Source organism: Amblyraja radiata, chromosome 28 (assembly GCF_010909765.2).
Source record: "Amblyraja radiata isolate CabotCenter1 chromosome 28, sAmbRad1.1.pri, whole genome shotgun sequence".
In the NCBI taxonomy this organism is placed as follows: Eukaryota; Metazoa; Chordata; class Chondrichthyes; order Rajiformes; family Rajidae; genus Amblyraja; species Amblyraja radiata.
The window spans coordinates 12,815,383-12,837,790 of NC_045983.1; the positions used below are offsets into that span (position 1 = coordinate 12,815,383).

At 41.1% G+C, this 22,408-nt stretch overlaps 1 protein-coding gene across 6 annotated transcripts in view; it reads right to left on the bottom strand.

The window, feature by feature from the left end:
• bcas3 (BCAS3 microtubule associated cell migration factor) overlaps nucleotides 1–22,408 on the bottom strand; it is a 692,691-nt gene that overhangs the window by 307,712 nt on the left and 362,571 nt on the right. For all 6 annotated transcript variants that reach the window (XM_033045811.1, XM_033045815.1, XM_033045814.1 and 3 more), the window contains 3 exons: nucleotides 16,264–16,394; nucleotides 12,974–13,139; nucleotides 3,179–3,279 (listed from right to left, as the gene is read on the bottom strand). In XM_033045811.1, the coding sequence (XP_032901702.1) occupies nucleotides 3,179–3,279; nucleotides 12,974–13,139; nucleotides 16,264–16,394 (398 nt within the window). The remainder of the gene's footprint in view (nucleotides 1–3,178; nucleotides 3,280–12,973; nucleotides 13,140–16,263; nucleotides 16,395–22,408) is intronic.

The following is a 22,408-nucleotide window of genomic DNA, read 5'->3' on the forward strand; positions in this document are numbered from 1 at the left end:
CCGCTGAGTTTCTCCAGCATTTTTGTGTACCTTTATTCTGGGGATTTAAGCAACATATGATCGCTCTCGGAATACTGTGAGCAGTATTGCTATAGGAGGATGTGATTGAGGTAGAGAGAGCACAGAAAAGATTAACATATATGTTGCCAGAACTGGAAAGCTTGAGTTATAAGAGGAGAGTGGATAGGATGGGACTTTTCTATGGACTGAAGAAGACTGAGAGGTGGCCTATTTATGGTTTCTAAAGTCATGAAGGGCAGAGATAAAAAAAGACAGTCAGTCTTTATCCTAGTGTAGGAGAATCTAAAACAAGAAGGCAGGTTTAAATTCAGCAGAGAAAGATTTAAATAGAATCTTAGGGGGAAGTTTTTCACACAGAGATTGGTAGGTATATTTATCATGCTGACAGAGAAAGTGGTATAGGCATGTGCAATTACAACATTTAACACAGATAGGAAAGGTTTAGCGGGATATGTGCCAAGTGTAGGCAAATGGGATCGACATATAGGCAACTTGGTTGGCATGGATGAGTTTGGCTGAAGGGTTTGTTTCTGTACTGTACAACTCTCTATTTGATAATGCCCATGTGTGATTTAATACACAATGGCTGTCACCACAAAACAAAGCAAATAGGACTGGCGATGTTTCTTCCAAAAGGATAATCAGGAACCCGTTCTTTATTTTTCTGCATGAAAACAGCAGCTTGGGCGCTAAGTTATAACATACAAATCCATATTTTTTTTAAAGGATTCAGGATTTTGTAAGTTCTCAAATGCTTCCACAGCCATTACACCATGACGCTACCGAGATTACTTCATTGCGATTTTGCATCCAACTAACAAGCACTTGTAGCAGAAATCAGTGGATAATGATGGAAGAATAAAACCCACATGCTGTTTAATTGTGTAAGTCGGGTAATCAAAACACAGCAAAGAAAGGAACGACAGTATCCATTGCTCTTCAGGTTATCAAGACTTGTGAAAAACAACTTAAATGCATTGCAGCCCAGACTCCAAAGCCAAATAAAATGCTTCCCAGATTATTTCATTCATCACTAACTTTCATTAGGTCAACTACAATGCTGCATTTAAGCCATGTCATCCTGTCTGAACCCATTTTTTTCAGGATTACCAGCAATATTTTTCAAATTATCTGCAGTTTATAGGACTGATTTTAGAAAGGAATGGGAGGGGTGAAGTGGTTTCTTCAAAACAGAGCAATTCCTGGTGGATAGATCAAGGAACATCAGTTATTTTCCCAAAGGTATTAATGCGACTATAATTTATCACGATAGTAAATAACCCCTCTAATGTGCACATGCTTATCAGGTGGTGGTATACTTGACAATTTTTGCCCAGCTATTAAGTAAGGAAAATGGATATGAACTATCACTATGGCCTTATTATGTGATCAACAAATCATATTTTACAACCACACAAGGTAACGATTTGGCAGGTAATGTGTCATTTTTCTTGTTAAAGCACTAAGCCAGTTATGAATCATGCTGGAAGTGTAACAGAGGAATCGAAGTGTCCATAGAAGGAACAAGTGGGCCATAAAACATCAGTGCCATTTCCTGGGGTAGAATTGCACAAACTCTCAGTGTTCTTTGTGTAACTTGCAGATGGGATAACCAAAGTACTATCGCTAGTCTCTTCCATAGCAGGCTGACAGCATCAGTAAGTTAACATCTTTTTTTTTTAATGGAGTATTAAAGCAGTACAATTTAAAGATGCCATATGAAAAGCCCTTGAGATAAGGAAGAAAATAAATAAAATTGCATTTTACGAGTGCCACATAATACATTTCAGCATGTGCCTGTATTAGAATTTTTGGTCTGCTTATTTACAGGAAACCTGTTTGTAAATGAGTTCAGTTCTCTTTCAATGACTAACATAACCAGTAAGAATCTTTATTATTAATAAGTTCCAACAGGTTGTATAAAAACTGAATAGAGCAGACATAAACTTGCCCGGGCTAGGATAACAATGCCAGAACACAGCACACACTATATTTATTCATTCATGAAGCAAGAAGAAAGCCTGCATTTATTGCAGAATTCTAATTTCCTTTGAACTGAGTTAACATTTTAGAGGGTGGTTATGACGTGTGGATCAGGAATCACTTGCCGTCCAGAATAAGTAATATAACAGTTTTCCTTCAGGAAAGGAAATTTGTTAACCAGATGGATATGCAGAAGAATTTGATAGTTTCATGACCAACATTATTGATATTAATTTGTAATTTTTGTTTTAATTTCGCTGCTTGCCATGATGGCAAATGAGCTCATGTCTACAGGTCAGTTAACCAGGCCTTTGGATTTTGGTGTAGTACGCTAAGCACTATTGTTGCACATCCAGCCTATGAAAGCTATATTTGAGGACGTTGGGAATTTTGGAGTTGTTGGAGGAAAAGACAGCTAGCATTCATCATCTTCAATTCTACTCAGTAACATCTGGGGAAAGAGCACTTGTGGATACCAGACAAAACTAGCATCTTAGCTTTAGCTACCGGTATCTAAAGTGTTCAAATATCCTGATCCCACTCATGGGGCAAGCTTGTAAAGAAGAACATCCTTATGAGTGTGTCACCATTGGAGTGAATAGCATGCTGCTTCATCACAACTTACTATTAGATCTGAAAAATGGAATAGCCAGGAGCAGGATATAATCCATTTGGAACTGCACTACGGATCAATTAGATCATGACAAATCTGATGCAATCAATCATAGAATCATCAGAGCACAGAAGAAGGCCCTTCAGCCCATTTTCCTTCTGAATCAAAATTTATCAATCTCAGGTCGTAAAAGTTCCAATTTATCAAATCATGCCGATTGGTGCTATGTTCCAAAATTTCATCTGAAAATGAACTTCCTCATTTCCCTTCCAAATGACCACACTCTAATTTCACATCACTATTGTTTTTCGTTTTCCATTACTATTTCTGTACATTTAAAAAAAATCTAATATTTTTTTTTTAAATAACAGGGAGAACTACTGATGGAATAAAAATGATGCAAGTCACAGGCTAAGAGTCTGGATGTGGGAGTACCACAATGTGTCTGCCACGAGGTCCATATACCATTGAAAGAACACGGCTTTGCTGAACAGGAGTCCTCGCAATACTTCCTTCAACATATTGCACCACGAAAATGATGAGCAAGGGAATACTACTTACTAGCAGCCAGCTGGTTCTGATAATGTTGGACTGCATCAGCACTGAGAAGCAAAGGATGGTTTGCATTGAAGGGCGGCTGAAGTTCATTCCACAGTGGAGTCCTACACAGCAGAGGAGAATAAAAACACAACTCATTTGGGAAAAACAATCACACACAGAGAACAGGCAGACACTGCTAATACTTCAGTGAGGTTGTCAACTCTAGGACTGATGTGAATTATCAATATTACAATCACCATTCAAATAACCTCTTGAAATCTTATGAATATTTAAGATGTTTTATTCCAGGCTTGATGAATCTTTCCAAAAATGTTGACATATCTTTCTATTCCATTCCTTCAGATTGCCACAATACTGTTCCCAGGCAACCATCAAAAACCATGCAGTCCTCAGTTGTTTAGGATCAAGGAATCATATGAAGCATTTGACTGATTGGAGTATTGAACATTTTTTTTGCGTTTTCTGCTTTGTCTATGTTTTCTAATATTTTATGATGCACACGCTGGGTATGTAAAATTTTAATTCAACCGTTTCTTCAGTTTAGAAAATATCTAGTTAGCATGGAGTTGACCTTGCCAAAATTTGCATTGTGTGTAGACAGCAATTTTATAACATTAGGGCCCAGTCCCTGCTGACCAAGTCCATGCTGACCATCAACCACCCATTTGCACTAATTCTACGCTACAGGTGCACAACCTTTTATCCGAAGATCCAAATAACGAAAACCTCCGAATAGCGGCCATTTTTTCGGTCCTTGAAGAAAGGTCCTTGAAAACGTTCACCGAGGGCGGCCCGCAGAGGTGACAGCGGAACCTCCGGTCGGTCCTCGAAGAAAGGGGAACTAAATCCCCATTCATAAAAGAGAAGATGAGGGTATATTGCGCGGGAGGGTTAATAATTGACAATATGCTGCTGCCTGCCCGCTGAATTAAAAAGTTCCCACGGTAGACTCACGATATACAGTGTTTCGTGAGTCTTGCGTGGGAACTTTTTAACTCAGCGGGTAGGCAGCAGCAGATTGTCGCTCGCTTCAGTATCACCCCACCTACACCCCTCTGCTTCCCGGCCATGTGTGTGACCCCTTCCCTCCCCTCTCCAGCTCCCCGCCCATTGCACCGGCGCGGGGGCTTTGCACTGTCTTCACGTCGGCGATTTCGCAGGACCGTGTCAGGACCAATTGGACACCGACCACCAGGTCCACCGCAAGCACGGAGATCCCAGAGACCCACAGCCAACAGCAGCCCAGCCCAGCCCCACTCCAACTACAGAGGAACCTGGGTTGCGGATGACGGGGCGCAGCTCGGGGCGTCGTAGGGGCCCATCGGGGAGCGGCCACTCAAAGCCACGCCGGGAGATGTAGGGCCCTGCCCCGGTCTTGATGTTGGAGCCCCCGGCGGGCGCTAGCAAGTCCGCGGCAATTTACAGCCGCGCCGGGCGTTGTAAGGCCCCGCTCCAGGTCACTCTCAACCTCTATGATGTTTGCTCTCAACCCCGTAATTCGGGCGGGAGTAGTCGCCGCTGCCGGTGCCCCGCAAAGCAGTCTCCCACCGGACACCCGCGAGCTCCCGGTGTCACCATCCACCGGAGTCGGGTCGCAGCAGCTCGCCCCCGCAACTCTCCACGCTCCGAAGATGGCTAGCTCCACGGAGGTAGGTCCGTAGGTCCACAGCTCCCACCGCCGCCCACCGACCCCCAGGCCCACTGCAAGCACGGAGATCCCAGAGACCCACAGCCAGCAGCAACTCCAGCCCAACCCGCTCCAACTCCAGAGGAACACGTAGGGGCAGAAGCTGATGGTGTGCAAGGTACGTCTTGTTCTTGGGGTGGCGGATTAATATAATCCAATTTAATTCTCTCCAAATCATTATCAATTCCCCTCCCCTCTCAAATTCCACCAGTCACCTGCATCCAAGGGGCAATTTAGAGAAGTCAATAACTTACCGACACACTCGCCTTTGGGATGTGGGGGGAAACCAGAACACCCAGGGGAAACCCAGTCGTTCACAGGGAGATGTGCAAACTCCACACAGACAGCACCTGAGGTCAGGATTGAACCCAAGTCTCTGGCACTGAGGCAGCGGCTCCACAATCTGCACCACTGTGCATTCAAAATGGCGCATTCACAGCATTAGTCATTTTACCATTAGTATATCTGCATTTTGTAAAAATGACATATTCCTCATGTAACATAGAATAGTATTACACAGGCCCACAATGTTTGTGCCGATCATGATGCCTAGCTGAACTGATCTTATCTGCCTGCACATGATCAATATCTCTCTATCCCCTGCATCTCTGTACTTATTTAAAAGCCTCAAACGCCACTATCATATTAGCCTCCGCCTAGCAATGCGTTCCTGGCAGTCACCACCATCTGTGTAAACATTTGCCCCATACATCTCCGTTAAACTATCCCCCTCTCACCTTATAGCTATGACCTCTAGTGTTTCCACCCTGGGAAAAGGTTCTGACTGTCTACCCTATCTATGCCTCTCATCATTTTATATACAAACATTTGCATTTACTGATCCAAGTTGGATGGAGAAGCTGAATGTGATCAATTCCCTGCTCTTTCTTGGTTCTAAAGTAAAAATTATTTGTTCAGAGGATGTGGAAATTGCTGGCAAGCTAAGAATGTATTGCCGAATTCTACGAGCTTCCTGAACAGAGTGGCAAGCTGGACAATTTCACAGAATAGCATGAGGCAACATCATTAGTGCATCTGGAGTCACATGCAGACCTGACCAGCAAAAAAGGCAACGGCAAGCTAGGTCTTTGTAACAATCCAGCAGCTTCATGGTCATCATTGCTGACGGTAGCGTTTTTTTACTTAGAGATTTTATTTAATTATTTGAACTTAAATTCTCCAGCTGCTGTGCTCACATTTGAACCTATGCTGCCAAATCAATATTCCAGGTCTCTGGATACTATTCGATTAAATTAACTAACATGCTGCTTTGCCACTGAAAAATTGCAGCCTTAATCTGATTCATAAGCCAAATTTGAAGCATTACCGTTAGTTCCCGATATATCAGGTTTTGATTTTGCACGGAATTATGTAAAATGTTCGGCATATTAATAGGTTATTTGACCCAACTACTCCGAGCCACACAATTCTGTCAGTTTTTTTTCTATTATACACAGAGAAGCATTGTTCTGAGGTGATAAAAAGCTTTTAGTTGGTGCAAGTTTCTCCCTTTTGAAACTGCACATTCTAAAATGCATCTTTGTTGACTGCTGCCACTATTAGAGACAATGAGCTCCACTTCCGAGGCACTTTCAGGTTAAAGATGTCCTTTCTGAATTATTTTATGGATTTATATAAGCTGAATTCATGTGACATTGCAGTAACAGAGTTAAAAAAATCTGAATCTTGAACCAAGTCCTGAGCTGACACCTACGTGAATTACTGTGGGAGTCCCCAGTGGAGACTGTCTCACTACATTCCATTTTGGCATCATTTCAGACCTCAACATCCGCCTTAGACTACCCAAGTTGATGCAAGGCAAAGCCATCAATTTGTGGTGTAGGCGCATTCCCACCCAAGAAAGTGTAGCTAACAAAGAGAGAATTCTGCATCTAACTTTAGTTGCAAAACACTAATGGGAATGTCACATCAGATACACATTTCGGACCATGACTAATTCTGTATCCTATTGAAACTAATATGCCATGTGACCTTTGTAAAACTGCATACCTCTGGATCACTGTCTATTTGTGATAATACAAATCAATCCTGCACATTTCATCTCCAAACAGATGGAAGCTGGGGACTCACACATTCACACTCCACAAGTATAATATATTTTGGCGAGTTTTATTCATGGGATGAAACTCATCGGCACAATCTGAAATTCCTAAGCCAAGCAACTGAGGTGCTGGGACGTCCTCTCTTTTCCATTTCCGACAAAAGTCTTCAAAGTGAGACATTAACTCTGTTTCTCTTTCCACAATTTCTGCCTGACCTGCTGACTGTTTCCAGCATTTTTCTTTATATTTCAGATTTTCAGCATCTGCAGTTTTTTTTTTACACAGAATTAGTTTAAACATGAATTGGAACAGCTGCAATGATGCAGGGCTCCTTTCTGCCCTATTCGTGCAGCAGCCTACAGGCTGAGCATCAGCCTTAGCCAGTGGTATATGTGCCTGCCATCATTATTCATAGCTTTGCCTGGGGGGTGGGTGGGGGGTCACAAATGTTTGTGGTTAACAATTTGGCAAAAGGCAGAAAAATGCCTGAAAATTTTGGGCAATAGAGCAAAATTATACTTTGAGTTGATATATTAATGACTATACTTTTAAAGCCAGATATGAGGAAGGTCCAGCACTTTGAAAAGATAATGCCCAATCTTACTTTTCTATTGTACAAGAGCTAACACCACTGGGTGCTTTGGGACATCGTGAGGCCGCAAACATCACTGTTGAAATGCAAATCTTTCTTTCTTCTGTTAAGACTGTCCTCTCCACTTAATTACTAACTTGCAATTTCACATAACGGAAGTGAAAAACTAACTGTGATTAAAGCAATTTCATAAAAAGATTTAATTTGGGGGGAAAAAATGGAAATAATATTTGACAATATTTATCTTTGTCCCTTAAAAGCAACCTTTATAACATCTCCATGTGTGGTATTTGAATTATCCAGTCCCCAGCTCTGGGACTTGGTCAATTTTGGCTGCTTTTTTAAATGTTCTCATTAAAAAAAAAGTTTTCATTTGCTGACCTTCCCCCAAATACATAACTTGGAACAACTGGTCTGTGACAAATGAACTTACGAACTTCAAGACCCATTACATCTTTTAATTGTAACAAAATCATGTGAAAATAACTTTAAAAAAAACAGAAGTCATGGTGGTGTATGGAATGAATAAATCAGAGGAGCAGCAAATTCCCCTTGGAGAAAACAGTAACCAGCTTAGGTAAAACACTGCTGGTTATGATTACGACATGCAATATTGACAGGAGCTTATTGTGAAGAAGGAAGGGTGCCTGACTGGCTTTTTTTACTTGGAAATTTCCTGAGATTCCTACCTTTAAAGGGTACATGAAAACGTAGTTTATCTCCGTAAAGAAATCTAATCAAAATTATGAGAGTCCTCTCTCATGGCTCTTCACTGACTGACATTGAAAATAGGCCACCATGACAGCACAAAGTCTCTGGAGGGATCTCCAACCATCGCTTCCATTCGATGCTTCACCTTCTTCAGCATTTGCTTGGTTTGAAGGTGGCTCGCTAACACTCCTGTTCTCTAGGTTCTAATGGTGGCTGTCAAGTTTAAGGTGCGTGCTGTATGTAGTCCAAATTTCTGAAGTGTTCAGGGGAATAGGGAAGACTGCTGCCCGGTAAACAATGAGCTTTGTGCTAGTTTGAGGCCTTGATCTTTTAACATTCTTTTCCTCATATGGTCAAAGGTTTGCTGGTGCACTGGTGTATTGGTGAATTTCAACATTGATGCCTGTCTTCTCCTGAGATGTGGGAAGTAGTCTACATATTTTTTATTGGGGATCTTTATTTGCGAGGAGGGTGCGGTCTGTCGTGTCGGCGGGGAAGGTTAGTATAGGCTCTTTGGAGACTTTCAATAATAGGTCAATTTTCTTCGATACTTCAATGATTGAATCGACAATGAGTTGGTGCTCAGCCTCTGAACATATGCGTACTGCAGCTCATGGCTAAGGGAGGATTAACCCTGGGTTCTGGAATAGATTTGATAATAACTGAACAGCTTCCACCTGTCCTGTCGATTCATTCCTTTCCGGCAAATGGATGAAATATTGAAGGAATGAGGCAACCTTACTTGACACCTCTTTGCAAAGAAATAGGGTTTGTGGTGGAGGCGATGACAAAATCATACATGCCCTCATGTAGCAGACTTAGATTAATTTGACAATGAGGTCAAAAATAGATAATAGATATATTATGTGTTATATATGGTGGCTGATGTTGCTTCTTGCATTCCTTAGAGTAGTTACATGGTGAAGATGGTTTAGTTTATTATTGTCACGTGTACTGAGGTACAGTGCAAAGCTTTTGTTGCTTGATATCCAGTCAAAATAAAGACACGATCAAGCTGCTCCTAGTATAAAGATGAAGGGTACAACATTTAGTGCAAGACAGAGTCAGATGACAACTGATCAAAGATAGTTCAAATGTCTCCACTGAGGTAGATGGGAGGTTAGGACCATCCTCTAGCTCAGGGGTCGGCAACCTTTTCTGCCTAGGGGCTGTGAGCGGATGGCGGGCCAGATCTATCACGCGTACACATGGATCCTGTCCCTTCGAGGACGCCACCCGGAGCACTGAGCTCAAATATCATACTCGTTCGTCCCCAGCCTACTGACAACCCCGATCCCGACAGTGAAGCCCAGACACAGAAGGTGCGCGGCCGTGCTGGCGGCTTTGCGCAGGATGCGGTACAGTCAAATCATCTTCCAGGTACCGGAGGTAGAAAAAAATCCTGGAGAAACTCACTCCAGCATTTTTTCTCTCTGTGATTTTTCCAGCATCTGCAGTTCTTTCTTAAACATTCCAGGTACCGGAGAGGTCTCTTTTGCAAAGAGGTGTCAAGTACCATGTTGTGTTGCATCACGATAAAAAGCTTACTATGATGTATATTTAGAAGTTGGTGAGGGTTGTTGGGGACATGCCAAATTTCCTCAGCCTTCTTAGAAAGTTGAGGTGTTAGTGTGCTTTTTTTGGCCACAGCTTCGATGTGGCTGCTTCAGGACATATAGCTGGTGATATTTATTCTTAAGAACTTGAGCTTCCAACCATCATGTGTCAATCATGTATCTACATGGAATCAATCTCTCCAGTAATTCAGGGAACAATTCTTCAGCCAGGATGAAGACTTTTGCAATTAATTTGCCTGTGGCAGACAGCAGGGAGACCCCTCTAAATGTCTGGCAATTGGATTTGTCTTCTTTCTTGACGTTGATCACAAATATCATGTCTCTAAGATCACCTGACATATCCCCCACATAAAAGATAAGACTTAATTTCGCCGTTGACATGTTTTAGCAGGAATACCATCTACTCCTGAGACCTCCTTCTTTTTCAGTTGACACAATTTGAATTTCACTGGACCTCAATTGGTACATGTGACAATAAACTGACCTTGAAACATTGAAGGCCATGTCAACCTCGTGTCAGGTTATTATGTCTCTTGTTAGAGACATACTAAACTACAGATGCAGGAATCTTGTGCAAAACACAAGGTGTCAGACGAACTCAATGGGTCAGGCAGCACCTGTGGAGGGAATGGACAGATAATGTTTCGGGTTGGGACCCTTCTTCAGATTACTTTGAGTTGGGGAGAAAGCTGGAAAATAGGACCAATTGTAGTAGTGGGAGAAAACCTGTCTGGGTCAGTGCTGAGAGTAAAGGGAGTGAACATCATGGTGGTGAATAAGCTACTTCTTTCCTGGATGGTGCTGAGTTTCTTGAGTGCGGATTCAGCTATACGCCAAGCAAATGAAGTGTATTCCATTACGCTGTGGAAGTAGATGAGAGGAATGGCTCGCAACCATAGTGGGGCATGTCACCAGAGCTTCTGCATCTGTTTAGTCATGGTACATGCTGACATGAACCACTTCGTATTTTTAAGAGGTGCGTGGAACAGACCATCCTACAATCACCAGTCACCATCTTCATGTCTAAAGTTATGATGGTGAGAAGGCGGTCAAAGACAGAGATGAAAATGGCTGTACTCATTAACCTGTTTTGAGAAATGTACGCAGCAATGTCCTGTTGCCGATATGAAGGACATACAAAGATCACAAACTGCTTTCACAAAGTAAAAAGGCATCTTTCAAAAATGTCAAGATCCCTTGAAACCTCTTACATAATAGTAGCTCATGTGGTCTATGACATTGAGGATCAGAATGAATTCCTTTGAAGATTAATTCTCCCTTGAGGGTTTGTTGCATTCCTTATCATTGCTTTATCATGTTTAATTGCCTCTAGAGGAGATTGGACATTAAACATTTTCCCACAGTGGGATAAAGGGGACAACAGAGTTCAAGCTCTCTGGCGGAACTGAATAGGCACTTTTGAAGCACAATTTTACGATAACAAGTTTTAAAATGGTAGCCTCTGGTGAAATCCCGAAAGTTCAGCGAGGTCCCAGACGCATCTTGTAGTCTGCGTCCAGTCTGGAGATATCAGATGGAATTAGACCAGGAAACCTAGTTAGTTTTTGTTCTTCTGTTAGCATGAAAAAAAAATCTGACACTAAACACTTCAAGTAACTTATTTGGACAGGCAGCATTTCCAGAGAACATGGGTAGGTAACGTTTCGGGTTGGGACTCTTCTTTAGACTGATTGTAGTAGGGGAAAAGCTGGAAAAGAGGCGGGGTCGAGACAAAGCCTGGCGAGTGATAGGTGGTTACAGGTGAGAGATTTGATTGGCAGATGGCTAGACTGAGGACAGAAAATGAAATGACAGAACACAGAGATAAGGAGAGGAGGCATTAAATGTGATGCCAGAGGAAGGGATATAAGTGAAAGGGGAATGGGGGAGGGGGGGGGGGTGGTGGGAGAAATGTGTGCGCATCCAGGTGGGACACAGGGAATTTGGGGGGGGGGGAGTTTTGTTTGTTGGTTAGTTTCCCAAAATTTGAGAATTCAATGTCCATACTGTTGGGTTATAAGCTACGAAAGTGAAAGATGAGGTGCTGTTCCTCCAGTTTGCGCGTGGCACCACTCTAGCATTGGAGGAGGCACAGGACAGAGAGGTCAGTATAAGGATGTGAAGGGGAGTTTAAATGGTTAGAAACCGGGACATCCAGCAGGCCTTGGCGGACCAAGTTCAAGTGTTCGAAATACCATTCTGGGTTCACATTCCTGACCTCCATACCGTAACTTCTGGTGGGTTCCCATAAGTGAATGGCAATGGAGGAAAGAAATGAAGACAAAATATACACTTACACAATAATTTTCATATCCTCAGACATCTCAAACTATTTCTTAACTGATGAACTACAACTGAAGTGTAGAGAATTAATAATGTCTCAAACTACTGCATATATTTCAGCACAACACATTCAAATGAAGAACAAAGCAATAATGACCAGATCATTTGTTTTAGTTACACTGGGCAAGAGACAAACACTGGCCCAGGACACTGGCGATCAGCTGTTCTAACTCAACCCAAGGTTGGTAGGTCTACTGCTGCTCCTTCTCAGTCATCAGACAAGACGATTGATTATTTGGAAAATAATAGAAGTTGCCTGATGTTTCAAAGATCTGCCCCAGCATGAGTGAACAACCATGGGAGAAAATACTATAAAGATGGAATGGGAATCTGGGAATATCTGTGGGCTATTTCCAGCTTTTCACTTATTATCTGGATCCAGTTTATGGGAAAACAAACGTGAAAATAGATAGGCACAAAATGCTGGAGAAACTCAACGGGACAAGCAGCATCTCTGAAGAGAAGGAACCCTAACCCTACCCATTCCTTCTCTCCAGAGAAGCTGCCTGTCCCGCTGAGTCACAGAGCAATCCCATTTCCCCACAATTTTTCCTCGAACCTATTCTCCCCACAGTCTCCCCTCCCCAATTGAACTACCAACACTCACATCTTTGGCATGAGGGAGGAGACTCTTGTGGTCACAGGGAGGACTAACAAACTCCACACAAACAGCACCAGAGGTTCAATAGTGAACCTGGTTCGCTGCAACTGTGATGCCGCGGGTCTACTAGCTCTACCACTCCTAGAACATGACTATGTCAATCATATGCAGACAAAACCCTGCATAGGTGTCACATGCAGGAAATAGTCCGAACATTTTACCTCGCCAGAGACCAGCTCGCCCGAGGAGATGTCAGCAGCTCCAGTTGCGTGTCGTCGCTGATCTTTTGCACAGTGGTGATCGGCCGTGGTTCAATCGTGTGCTCCACCAGGTTGCCATAGCAGCTAATTATGAACAGGGAATCCACCACCGACTGCTTTGATTGATCTATGGTCAGAAAAATATGACATTAACAGCAATGGTAAACTTCAATAAATATCCCGTGCCAAATAATCACTGAGGTCCAGCCTACTGACTTGATTCAACTACTGACGGCGTACAACAAATGGTTCTAATACTCACCTTGTGTAATCTTTTATACTATATTACATTTACCCCAGCTTCCATTCACTCTTCTTCTCACCATGATGTAACACTTCACAGAAATATGGAAACTATGGCTCAGAGAGCATTTGCTTCTTCTGATTCTGGAGCAATCTAATCCCACTTCCCTGGCCTCTAAGAAAGGCACCGTTATTGAATACCTTCTCGTGCTGGAGAGCTCCATTTTTGAAAGAATGGGTGAAAAATATCATGCAAGGGCATTACATTTCCGGTTAGCTGATTTGATCAGATTTAGATGATGATTAAAAGAGCAAGAGGAGCCTTGGTCCAGTTGCTTCTTCTACATGATTAGAGGGAAATTTGGACTGAGCCAAAGTGAATTTTAACTTTAAAAACAAACTGCTGGAAGAACTCGGTGGGTCAAGCAGCATCTGTTGGGGCAAAGGAATTGTCAACACTGTGGTCGGGACTCTATATTAACAAGGTTCCTCCTGTTTTGCCACAGCTGCCACTGGACCCGAGGAGTATTTGCAGCATTTTCAATTTAAATGTTATTTTGATAACTTTAGTCCGCACCCTATCACTTCTGTCCACTCCACCACACCTCTTTGCAATACAAAGCGTTTTTTAGTTCTGAAGAAAGATCCTTGAAGGATCTGTGCATCCATCATCTGTTGTTGTTTTTGTTTTATGATAAGATGGTGATTTAATGGTTACTCTTCACCCGGTCCAGATTTATTTACTAAATGTCATTTCTCCAGCTAAAGTCCACGATGGGATTGGAGTTTGTATCAACAAACCTATCCAAGCCTGTGGTTGAGCTATGCAGTAATATAATTACTGATCAACAAATCATCTAAATAATTCATGACTATGGGGCATTCCAAGAGCTTTATGGCTAATTATATTTAAAAAATGTAAATCACTATTAATTTGGTAGAGAAGCCTGGGGGCTAATTTGCATTTACTGAATGCAATTTACAGCAATTACAGGAATGAGGCAAATAACTTGTCTATCTGTACTACTGATGTTCATACAGACTATTAGATATTGAAGTAAACAACCAACTCCACAAACAACTGCCATGGCATCATTTTATGCACACTTTGTCTTAGTTTAATAATCTGGTACCTTAAATAATGCTGCGGTCCCTTAGAACAACTGTTAATGGAGTTTGATGTGATCAGCAATTAGCTAATGTTCATTTCCTATCTCATTAGTGGCTCAAACTTATTTTCACTAGAAGACTTAATGTTCAGTTCTCAGTTTGTGCCATAACTTGTCCTAACCCCAGGCTTGGGACAGGGGGCAAGTTGCAGGGATGGTAGAGGAGAGGGAAGAATGCAGAAGCACGTTCTGACCCCCAGTTAATGCTTTTAGAGGGGTGGGAGATTGCAACCTTCACGTGGTCAACCCTGTTTCGACTAATGGGATGTCAGGACTTTCATATGAAGAAAGACTGGATAGACTCGGCTTGTACTCGCTAGAATTTAGAAGATTGAGAGGGGATCTTATAGAAACGTACAAAATTCTTAAGGGGTTGGACAGGCTAGATGCAGGAAGATTGTTCCCGATGTTGGGGAAGTCCAAAACAAGGGGTCACAGTATAAGGATAAGGGGGAAGTCTTGTAGGACCGAGATGAGAAAAACATTTTTCACACAGAGTGGTGAATCTCTGGAATTCTCTGCCACATAAGGTAGTTGAGGCCAGTTCATTGGTTATATTTAAGAGGGAGTTAGATGTGGCCCTTGTGGCTAAGGGGATCAGGGGGTATGGAGAGAAGGAAGGTATGGGATACTGAGTTGGATGATCAGCCATGATTATATTGAATGGCTGTGCAGGCTCGAAGGGCCGAATGGCCTACTCCTGCACCTATTTTCTATGTTTCTAATGCAATCAACCCGACGTACACAAACAAATAGATCAAATAGTACAAGTTGACCTACAACCTTAGGCTGTGCACGCTATACACAAGAAGAAGTGCTGTTAGTACAGAGGAGGAGAAAAAATGGTTAAGTAGTACTTAAGAAATAGGAGCAGAAATAAGAAACATTTCCCCTTAAGATGGTTGTTCAACAGGATGACAGTTGATCTACCTGAATATAATTTTTCTGCCCTATTTCAATATTACTAGCATCCTAGTGGTCTAGTGATCGCAGCTTTGTATGCAATCAATGACTGAGCTTCTACAGCCCTCTAGGACACAGAAATTCAAAGAATGCACCACCATGTGAGAGAAGAAATTGCTCTAATTTCAGTCCTAAATAGCCAAAATCTCCATATTTTGGGAATGACCCTGGGTTCTAGACTCTTCGGCAGCGGAGAGCTTCTTCCCATTTCTTGCCTGCCAAGCTTGCTAACAATTTTGTATGTCTCAATAATACCACTTTCATTCTTCAAATATCTAAAGCATAGTGACCTAACCTATTCTATCTTTCCAAGTATGCAGCAAAAAAGATTGGCCTTTTGACTTACCAAGTCCATGCCAACCACACCAAGCACTCATTTATACTAATCCTAAACTGATCCCAAATTCTTCTTCTTATATAGTGCTATATAGTGGCCAAATAACCAATCAACCTGCAGGCTGTTGTGATGTGGGAGAGAACTTGAGCAGTTGGAAAAACACTAGGAGTTACAAGTACAGAATCTAACCCACAACATGAGGCAGCAGGTCAGTAGATGAATCTTCACTGCCTTCCTTCTGTGGCATGTATATTCTTACTTGGACAAGGAGACCAAAACTGGTCACAATACTCAAGATGTCCTCTCACCAAAGACCAAATGTATGTCTGCATTAAGGATGAAGTCCTCTTGCAATGAAGACCAATATTCCATTTTCCTTCCCAATTACCTCCCCCTGCATGTTAGCTTTCCATCACTTTTAAGTTGCACTTCTTTTCAAAAATGGTTTATTTAATCAAATTCTATGTCAAATTTTCCCAGTGAGGTAGTGAGGAAATTTTTTAGTGGGAGAGCTTTTTAAACCTGCACAGGGCACTCACCTTTCTCCCGCTTCAGGCCAGTATTGGTTGTTAACCAGGATCGCGATGAAGAAAATGTGGCAGCAACGCAAAACTCTCCACCCACAGCTTTGCTTGGGGAAATCTGTGGGACAGACCTAGACTTGCTCTTACTGTAAAACAATGGAAGAGATTTCATAAAATGTTGGCAGTCATCACCCATTTCTGCTCTCCAGCAGTCATTCAGTTACTTGCTCAACTGCGCATCCACAGTTTGATTAGAGAAACCACTAAAAGGTCTAATGCTAAAATGTTGTAGCTAGGCACAAACAAACTGTCTGAAATGGCATCACATCAATGCTAAAAATCAGTGGTTAGGTAGTAAGTAATTTTATGAACACCTGACAAGGCATAACTTCAACAAAGCTCAATGACTGGACGGTGATTAAATCTTTAATTAGCAACTTAGCTACATGTCACTGCCGTATAACTGGAAGTGCTCCTGTACCTGGATTTAAGATTCTCAGGGTTAGAAATTCTTTAATCAAAACACAAAAAACATGCAACTGATATAAATTTTAAATAAGAATAGAAAATCGCAAAGACCTTGAAGTAAGTAAACATAAATATGGACATTGACAGTTTGCTCAGTCAAAAACTCCGAGGAAGTATGAGAGACGTTGATTCCAGAATTATACAGGACAAGAGAGAAGGACATTTGCCCCATAATTTCCGTTTCGGCTCTGCGAAAGAAAGGATATCTAATTAATCCCTTTTCTTATTGTTCTTGGTCCATTGAAAATATTTCCGTTTCAAATTCGCCAACTTCCTTGGGAAGGTAATACTAAATTTGCTCCCAATAGACTATATAGTAATGTATGATCAATCAATAGCATGCAAAATATAACTAGGACATTAAAGGAATATGTATTTCATCACCGAGGAAATAAATATCAACCAACTTCTCAAATTGTTCAAAGTTCTGACCAAGTGTTTTTAAGACAGTACTATCTACTTAAAATATAAGTTTTCAGGTTTGATAATGAACATGTGACAATGTACAAATTGTTCAAATGATCTAAGATCACAAAGCAATGATTCTCAGTACTACATGATCTGCCTAATCCCTCACATTACACTACTTCCCCCTTCTCATACTGAAGTTGTGAGTTTTCAGTCATTGTTTCACAGAATTAATTTCCTAAACTTTTATATAAAATTATAAAAGAACTGGACAAGCTAGATGCTGGAAAAAATGTTCCCAATGTTGGACGAGTCCAGAACCAGGGGCCACAGTCTTAGAATAAAGGGGAGGCCATTTAAGACTGAGGTGAGAAAAAATGTTTTGACCCAGAGAGTTGTACAATTCCCTGCCACAGACGGCAGTGGAGGCCAAATCACTGGATGGATTTAAGAGAGAGTTAGCTAGAGCTCTAGGGGCTAGTGGAATCAATGGATATGGAGAGAAGGCAGGCACGGGTTATACATTGGGGATGATCTGCCATGATCACAATGAATGGTGGTGCTGGCTCGAAGGGCCGAATGGCCTCCTCCTGCACCTATTTCTATGTTTCTATGTTTCTAACTCACCTTAAGTGCATCCATGTTATTTGCCTAAACATACTGTGATGAGTTCCACATTTTATCCAACTGAGAAGCAAGGAGCCTCCCAAATCTTTTATTAAATTTATTAGTGATTATTGTATATTTATATCCAGTATCTGGTTTTCCCCATGTCACAACTGTTTTGAGGCTCCAAACCTATCCATCTGTTCCTAATTGTCTCGACATCAGTCAGATTTTCCCTGAGCATTCTCTCTCGACTTGTTCAGTTTTCACCCAATTTTATCAACCTTTCTTGATATTTTAATTTCTCAGTTCTGGTATAATCTTTTTCTCCAGTGCCTCTATGTCCATTTTTAATATAGAAAACAAACTCTGATTTTCAACACACACTCTGCTTGTGGGCTCATCTATCTTTCAACAGGTTTATTCCAATATGATCAATGGTCCTGTGTGATGGAAATAAAATCATCGTTAATTTCCCCCTCAATTTATAAACCACTATTTTTTTTTAAACTAACCCAAGAGTCTGTCAGTAGTTTCTGTGTTAAACTTGCACCCAACAAACAGATCTCCACACCTCATAAATCACAATACATTCCCAATGACCTGCACATGACAGGTTTAACCATTGACAATCAAAACAATCATCTTGAGCCAGAGGACTGTCGGTGGATTGAGTCCAACTCCAGAATTAGATTGTGTTTGATTTAAACTTAAGTAATAAATAGGAATAAGTATACCAACGTAAATAAGTCAGATTCTTGAATAAATGTTGAGCAAAGTTTGAGAATTTACTACAGGGTTGTCTATAATAATGCAAGTAGCATTTTGATCAAAGTTAGTGCCACCTCTGATCTTTAATTTAGGTTGGCTAACAACAAGGATCTGACACTGCCCAGCTTCCACATTAAAGGAAGAATAGATATCTAATTTAACCTACAGGTCCAATCATAACATGTTAGGCCACCTGCTCCTAATCTGCTCAAAAGCTTAGACAGTTGAGAACAAAATTTGCAGTTGCACTATCACAATCTCAGCTCGCTGATTCTCTATTTCTCCAAGCCCTTTGCCTCAGTTAAGAGTTTGGCCAACAGCAAGATAGCAATAATTAAGTACTCTTCAATCTGAGGAAGAGCAGAACAAGCCTCAAATCAACTTTACTCATCAGCATCAGAAGGCCAGATCATTCTTTGGTTATGTGGGAGGTAGATAGTTGCGTGTGGTGCGTTCGGAGACCATTAAACTGCCAGTAAGACCACCAAATTATAATCCAGGCTCAGTGTGTGGAATTTGCGAGTGCTGTTTATTGGAGTTCCTAAAATGTTACATTTGGAGTTTTCAACAAAACCATTGCATATACTTTCCACATAGTTGCTTTCTTATTGTATATGTGCATACATGAAAAAATCTTTTGTCAAATGGGAAGCTGCAGGAAAACAAAATCAGCCTTTCATCTCTGGGCTTTGGAATCAAATCCAGTCCTGATTAATGAGATGAAAGCTCCTCTACCGCTGGCTCAAAGTGCTAGGCGTTTGAGCTGTCACACTCAGTTCCCAGTGGGTGATGTTGCTCAGTACAAAATTGCCCGTAATTTGGTGCCAATTAACACTAACATTGACACAGGAGACGACGGGAGCACTAACTACAAAAATGGTATATTGACCCAGCTGTGAGTGTTCCTCAGCAGTGGGCCATCTTGTACCACAGTCGATGGAATTTCATCTGCATCTGGACATGGTGAATCTGTTCTGAGAGCACTGGGGGGTTGAGATAGAACCAATATATTCCCCAGCCCTATCATTCATCATCTTAATGAACATTATATTGCTAAGAAATGGAAGCACACTTGCCCCTAACTTGTTGCTGTTATTTTGGCAAATCTGTAAACATCATAATTCACTTTGAAGCAGTTTTGCCAACTCTGTTATAGGAACAGAGATTGATCATTCAGCCCTCAGGTTTGATTCAAATGAAGAAAAAAAGCTCATATGAGGCATAAATCTGTCCACCTAGTTCTGTAGCCCCAACATTTGTCTCAGTCAATACTGTGAAACGAGCAGCATTGGATTGTAGAGACCACAGATGTTGCTACACTACCTGAAATAAATGATGACCTCAAAATACACTTGGCGTACAAAATTATCAGTCTAAGACTTAAACTGTCATCTACTGCATTTTGTGAGTGAGACCTGAGTGAAACACAGTTCCTCTATCCTGTTAACTTTCCACTTAAACTGCCCTAATCCTTTGTTTACATGGAGCGTAAAACAGTATCTAACATCACTATCTTATCTATTTCCACCATCTCCCTTGACAGTACATTCCAGGAATCACCACTCTCTGTAAAAAACAGCCTCAAATATCTCCTTTAGACTTTCCCCCTCTCACCTTAAATCTATGCACTCCAGTATATGATATTTTCACTCTGGGAAAAAGATTCTATGTACCTTATCAATGCTTCTAATAATTTTATATTTCTACTATCAGATCTCCCCTCAGCCTCCGAAACTCCAGAAAAAAACAATCCAAGTCTGACTAAACTCTCATAGCCAATACTTTCCCAGCAACATCTTGTTGAATCTCTTCTGCAGCCACCCAAAAGCTTCCATATTTTCCCTGTAATGCGATGATCAGAGCTGCACACTATACTCCAAATGTGGACCAACCAAAGTTTTATACAGCTGTAACATGACTTAGGAACTTTTATATTCTAGGCCCAGACCTATGAAGACATACATGCCACACACGTTCGTTGCCACCTGTCTACTTATGCTGCCACTTTCAGGGAGCTGTGGACTTGCAGCAAAGCATTCTTCTGTACATCAATGCTCCTAAGGGTACTGCCATTTACCTCACACTTGTCAGGATTGAAACCTATCTGCCATTTCATTGCCCATATTTTCAACTGATCTATTTCTTGTTCTATTCTTTGACAATCTTCCTCACTATCCTCAACTCCGCCACTTTTTGTGTCATCTGCAAACTTCCTGATCACAATTAGCTCAATGTTTCCAACCAATCATTTATACATATCGTAAACAAGGTCCCAGCACTAATCCCTGTGGAGCACCACGAGTCACAGACCTCCAGTCATCACAACCTTTTCTTTGGCCAAGCCAATTTTGAATCCTATCTATCAAGGCTCACAGTTTTGTTTTACAGATCTCCAATATTTTGATAATTAATAAATCGGAGTTTTCAAAGAAAATGAAAACAATGGTAATTCTTCATTAATTTTTCTTCCTGGATTTCCTGTAATCATATTCAAGAGGCTAATCTTCAGCTCCTGGAGACCTCTACATGGAAAGTTAAAATGCACCCAAATTTTTCAGTATAATTAGCAATCTTGCTGACTGCCTTACTAAAGTGGGATTCAGAAAAACAAAATTGTAATTTCATCCAAAGATTTTAAACGTTTTAACGGCTCAATTCTAATTATCAGTATGTGTGTTTAAATGAAGAAGTGCCCAGAAGAATGATTTGAGAGGTTTATTATTCATTATCAACACTCAAGCTGTCCAGCTACACAAGAGGAAATAGTGTTATTAGCACAAAAAGGTTAAGAGGCAGTTTCCTGCAAAGGTCAGAGTAAAAATGATGGCTGCTAATGACTAGAAACATGAATTACAACCAAAAAGTGCTGACAGATGTTTCAGAGTCTCACCCCTTGGGCTGGAAAGAGAAAGGAGTCAATGGCAGATGTGAGAGAAAGAGTGATAGTGAATTACCATTAGTTTTTAACCATCAAATGTAAATTGCAAATGGAAAAAAAAGTAAAGCAGCACTCCAACCCTCCCTGTTGCCAACATATCTCCCCAAAGTCCAAATATTAATTGCCCAGGAAGTCCAGCATTACTTGCGGTCAAACAGTAACATGCTCCGCTCCTGAACTTATCCAGGTACAATATAAGCACAGTCGTATCATATTTACCACACATAAAGTAGTCTATTCATGAGGTTCACCAATGGATAGCAGATTAAATATGTTCTAACATTTTATCTGTTTCGTTTTCTATCTTTTTGCCATTCTCTGTTAAATTTAATTCCACTATATCCATTCCTTTATAATTTTATTCATCTCCAACACTCTCTCCCATCTTCCCATATACTCCAAAGCTGTCCTTACAACAAGGCAATTGTTTGGATAGGCGACATTGTGGGTTGGGACCTTCTTCAGACTGATTAGAGGGTCCGGAGCCTAAACATCATGTATCAATTACTTCTACCGATGCTGCCTGACCCACTGAGCTCCTCCAGCACTTTGTGTTTTGCTCAATGTCCCAGCATTAGCTGTTCCTTGTATCTATAGTTTGATAGTTGTTACTCTTCTCTCAACACTCTCTGTAACTTCAATATCACTTACCACATGGAAGGAGAAGCAGCAAAATAATATAACTAGAGTGGATAATGTAGTTAATTATTCAAGGTATATTACAAAATTTGAGGAATCAAATTATGAGGAAGTAGGAGTTTTACAAGGTAATAAAACCTGTTTTGATATCTCTGCACAAGGCAAATATATACCAGCATTAGCAGGATACTCTTTAGCATTCCCATGTCATCAGACTTGGAATAAAGGAGACCAGTATACTCTCCAGTCTTTCTACTGATGTCCTTAGCT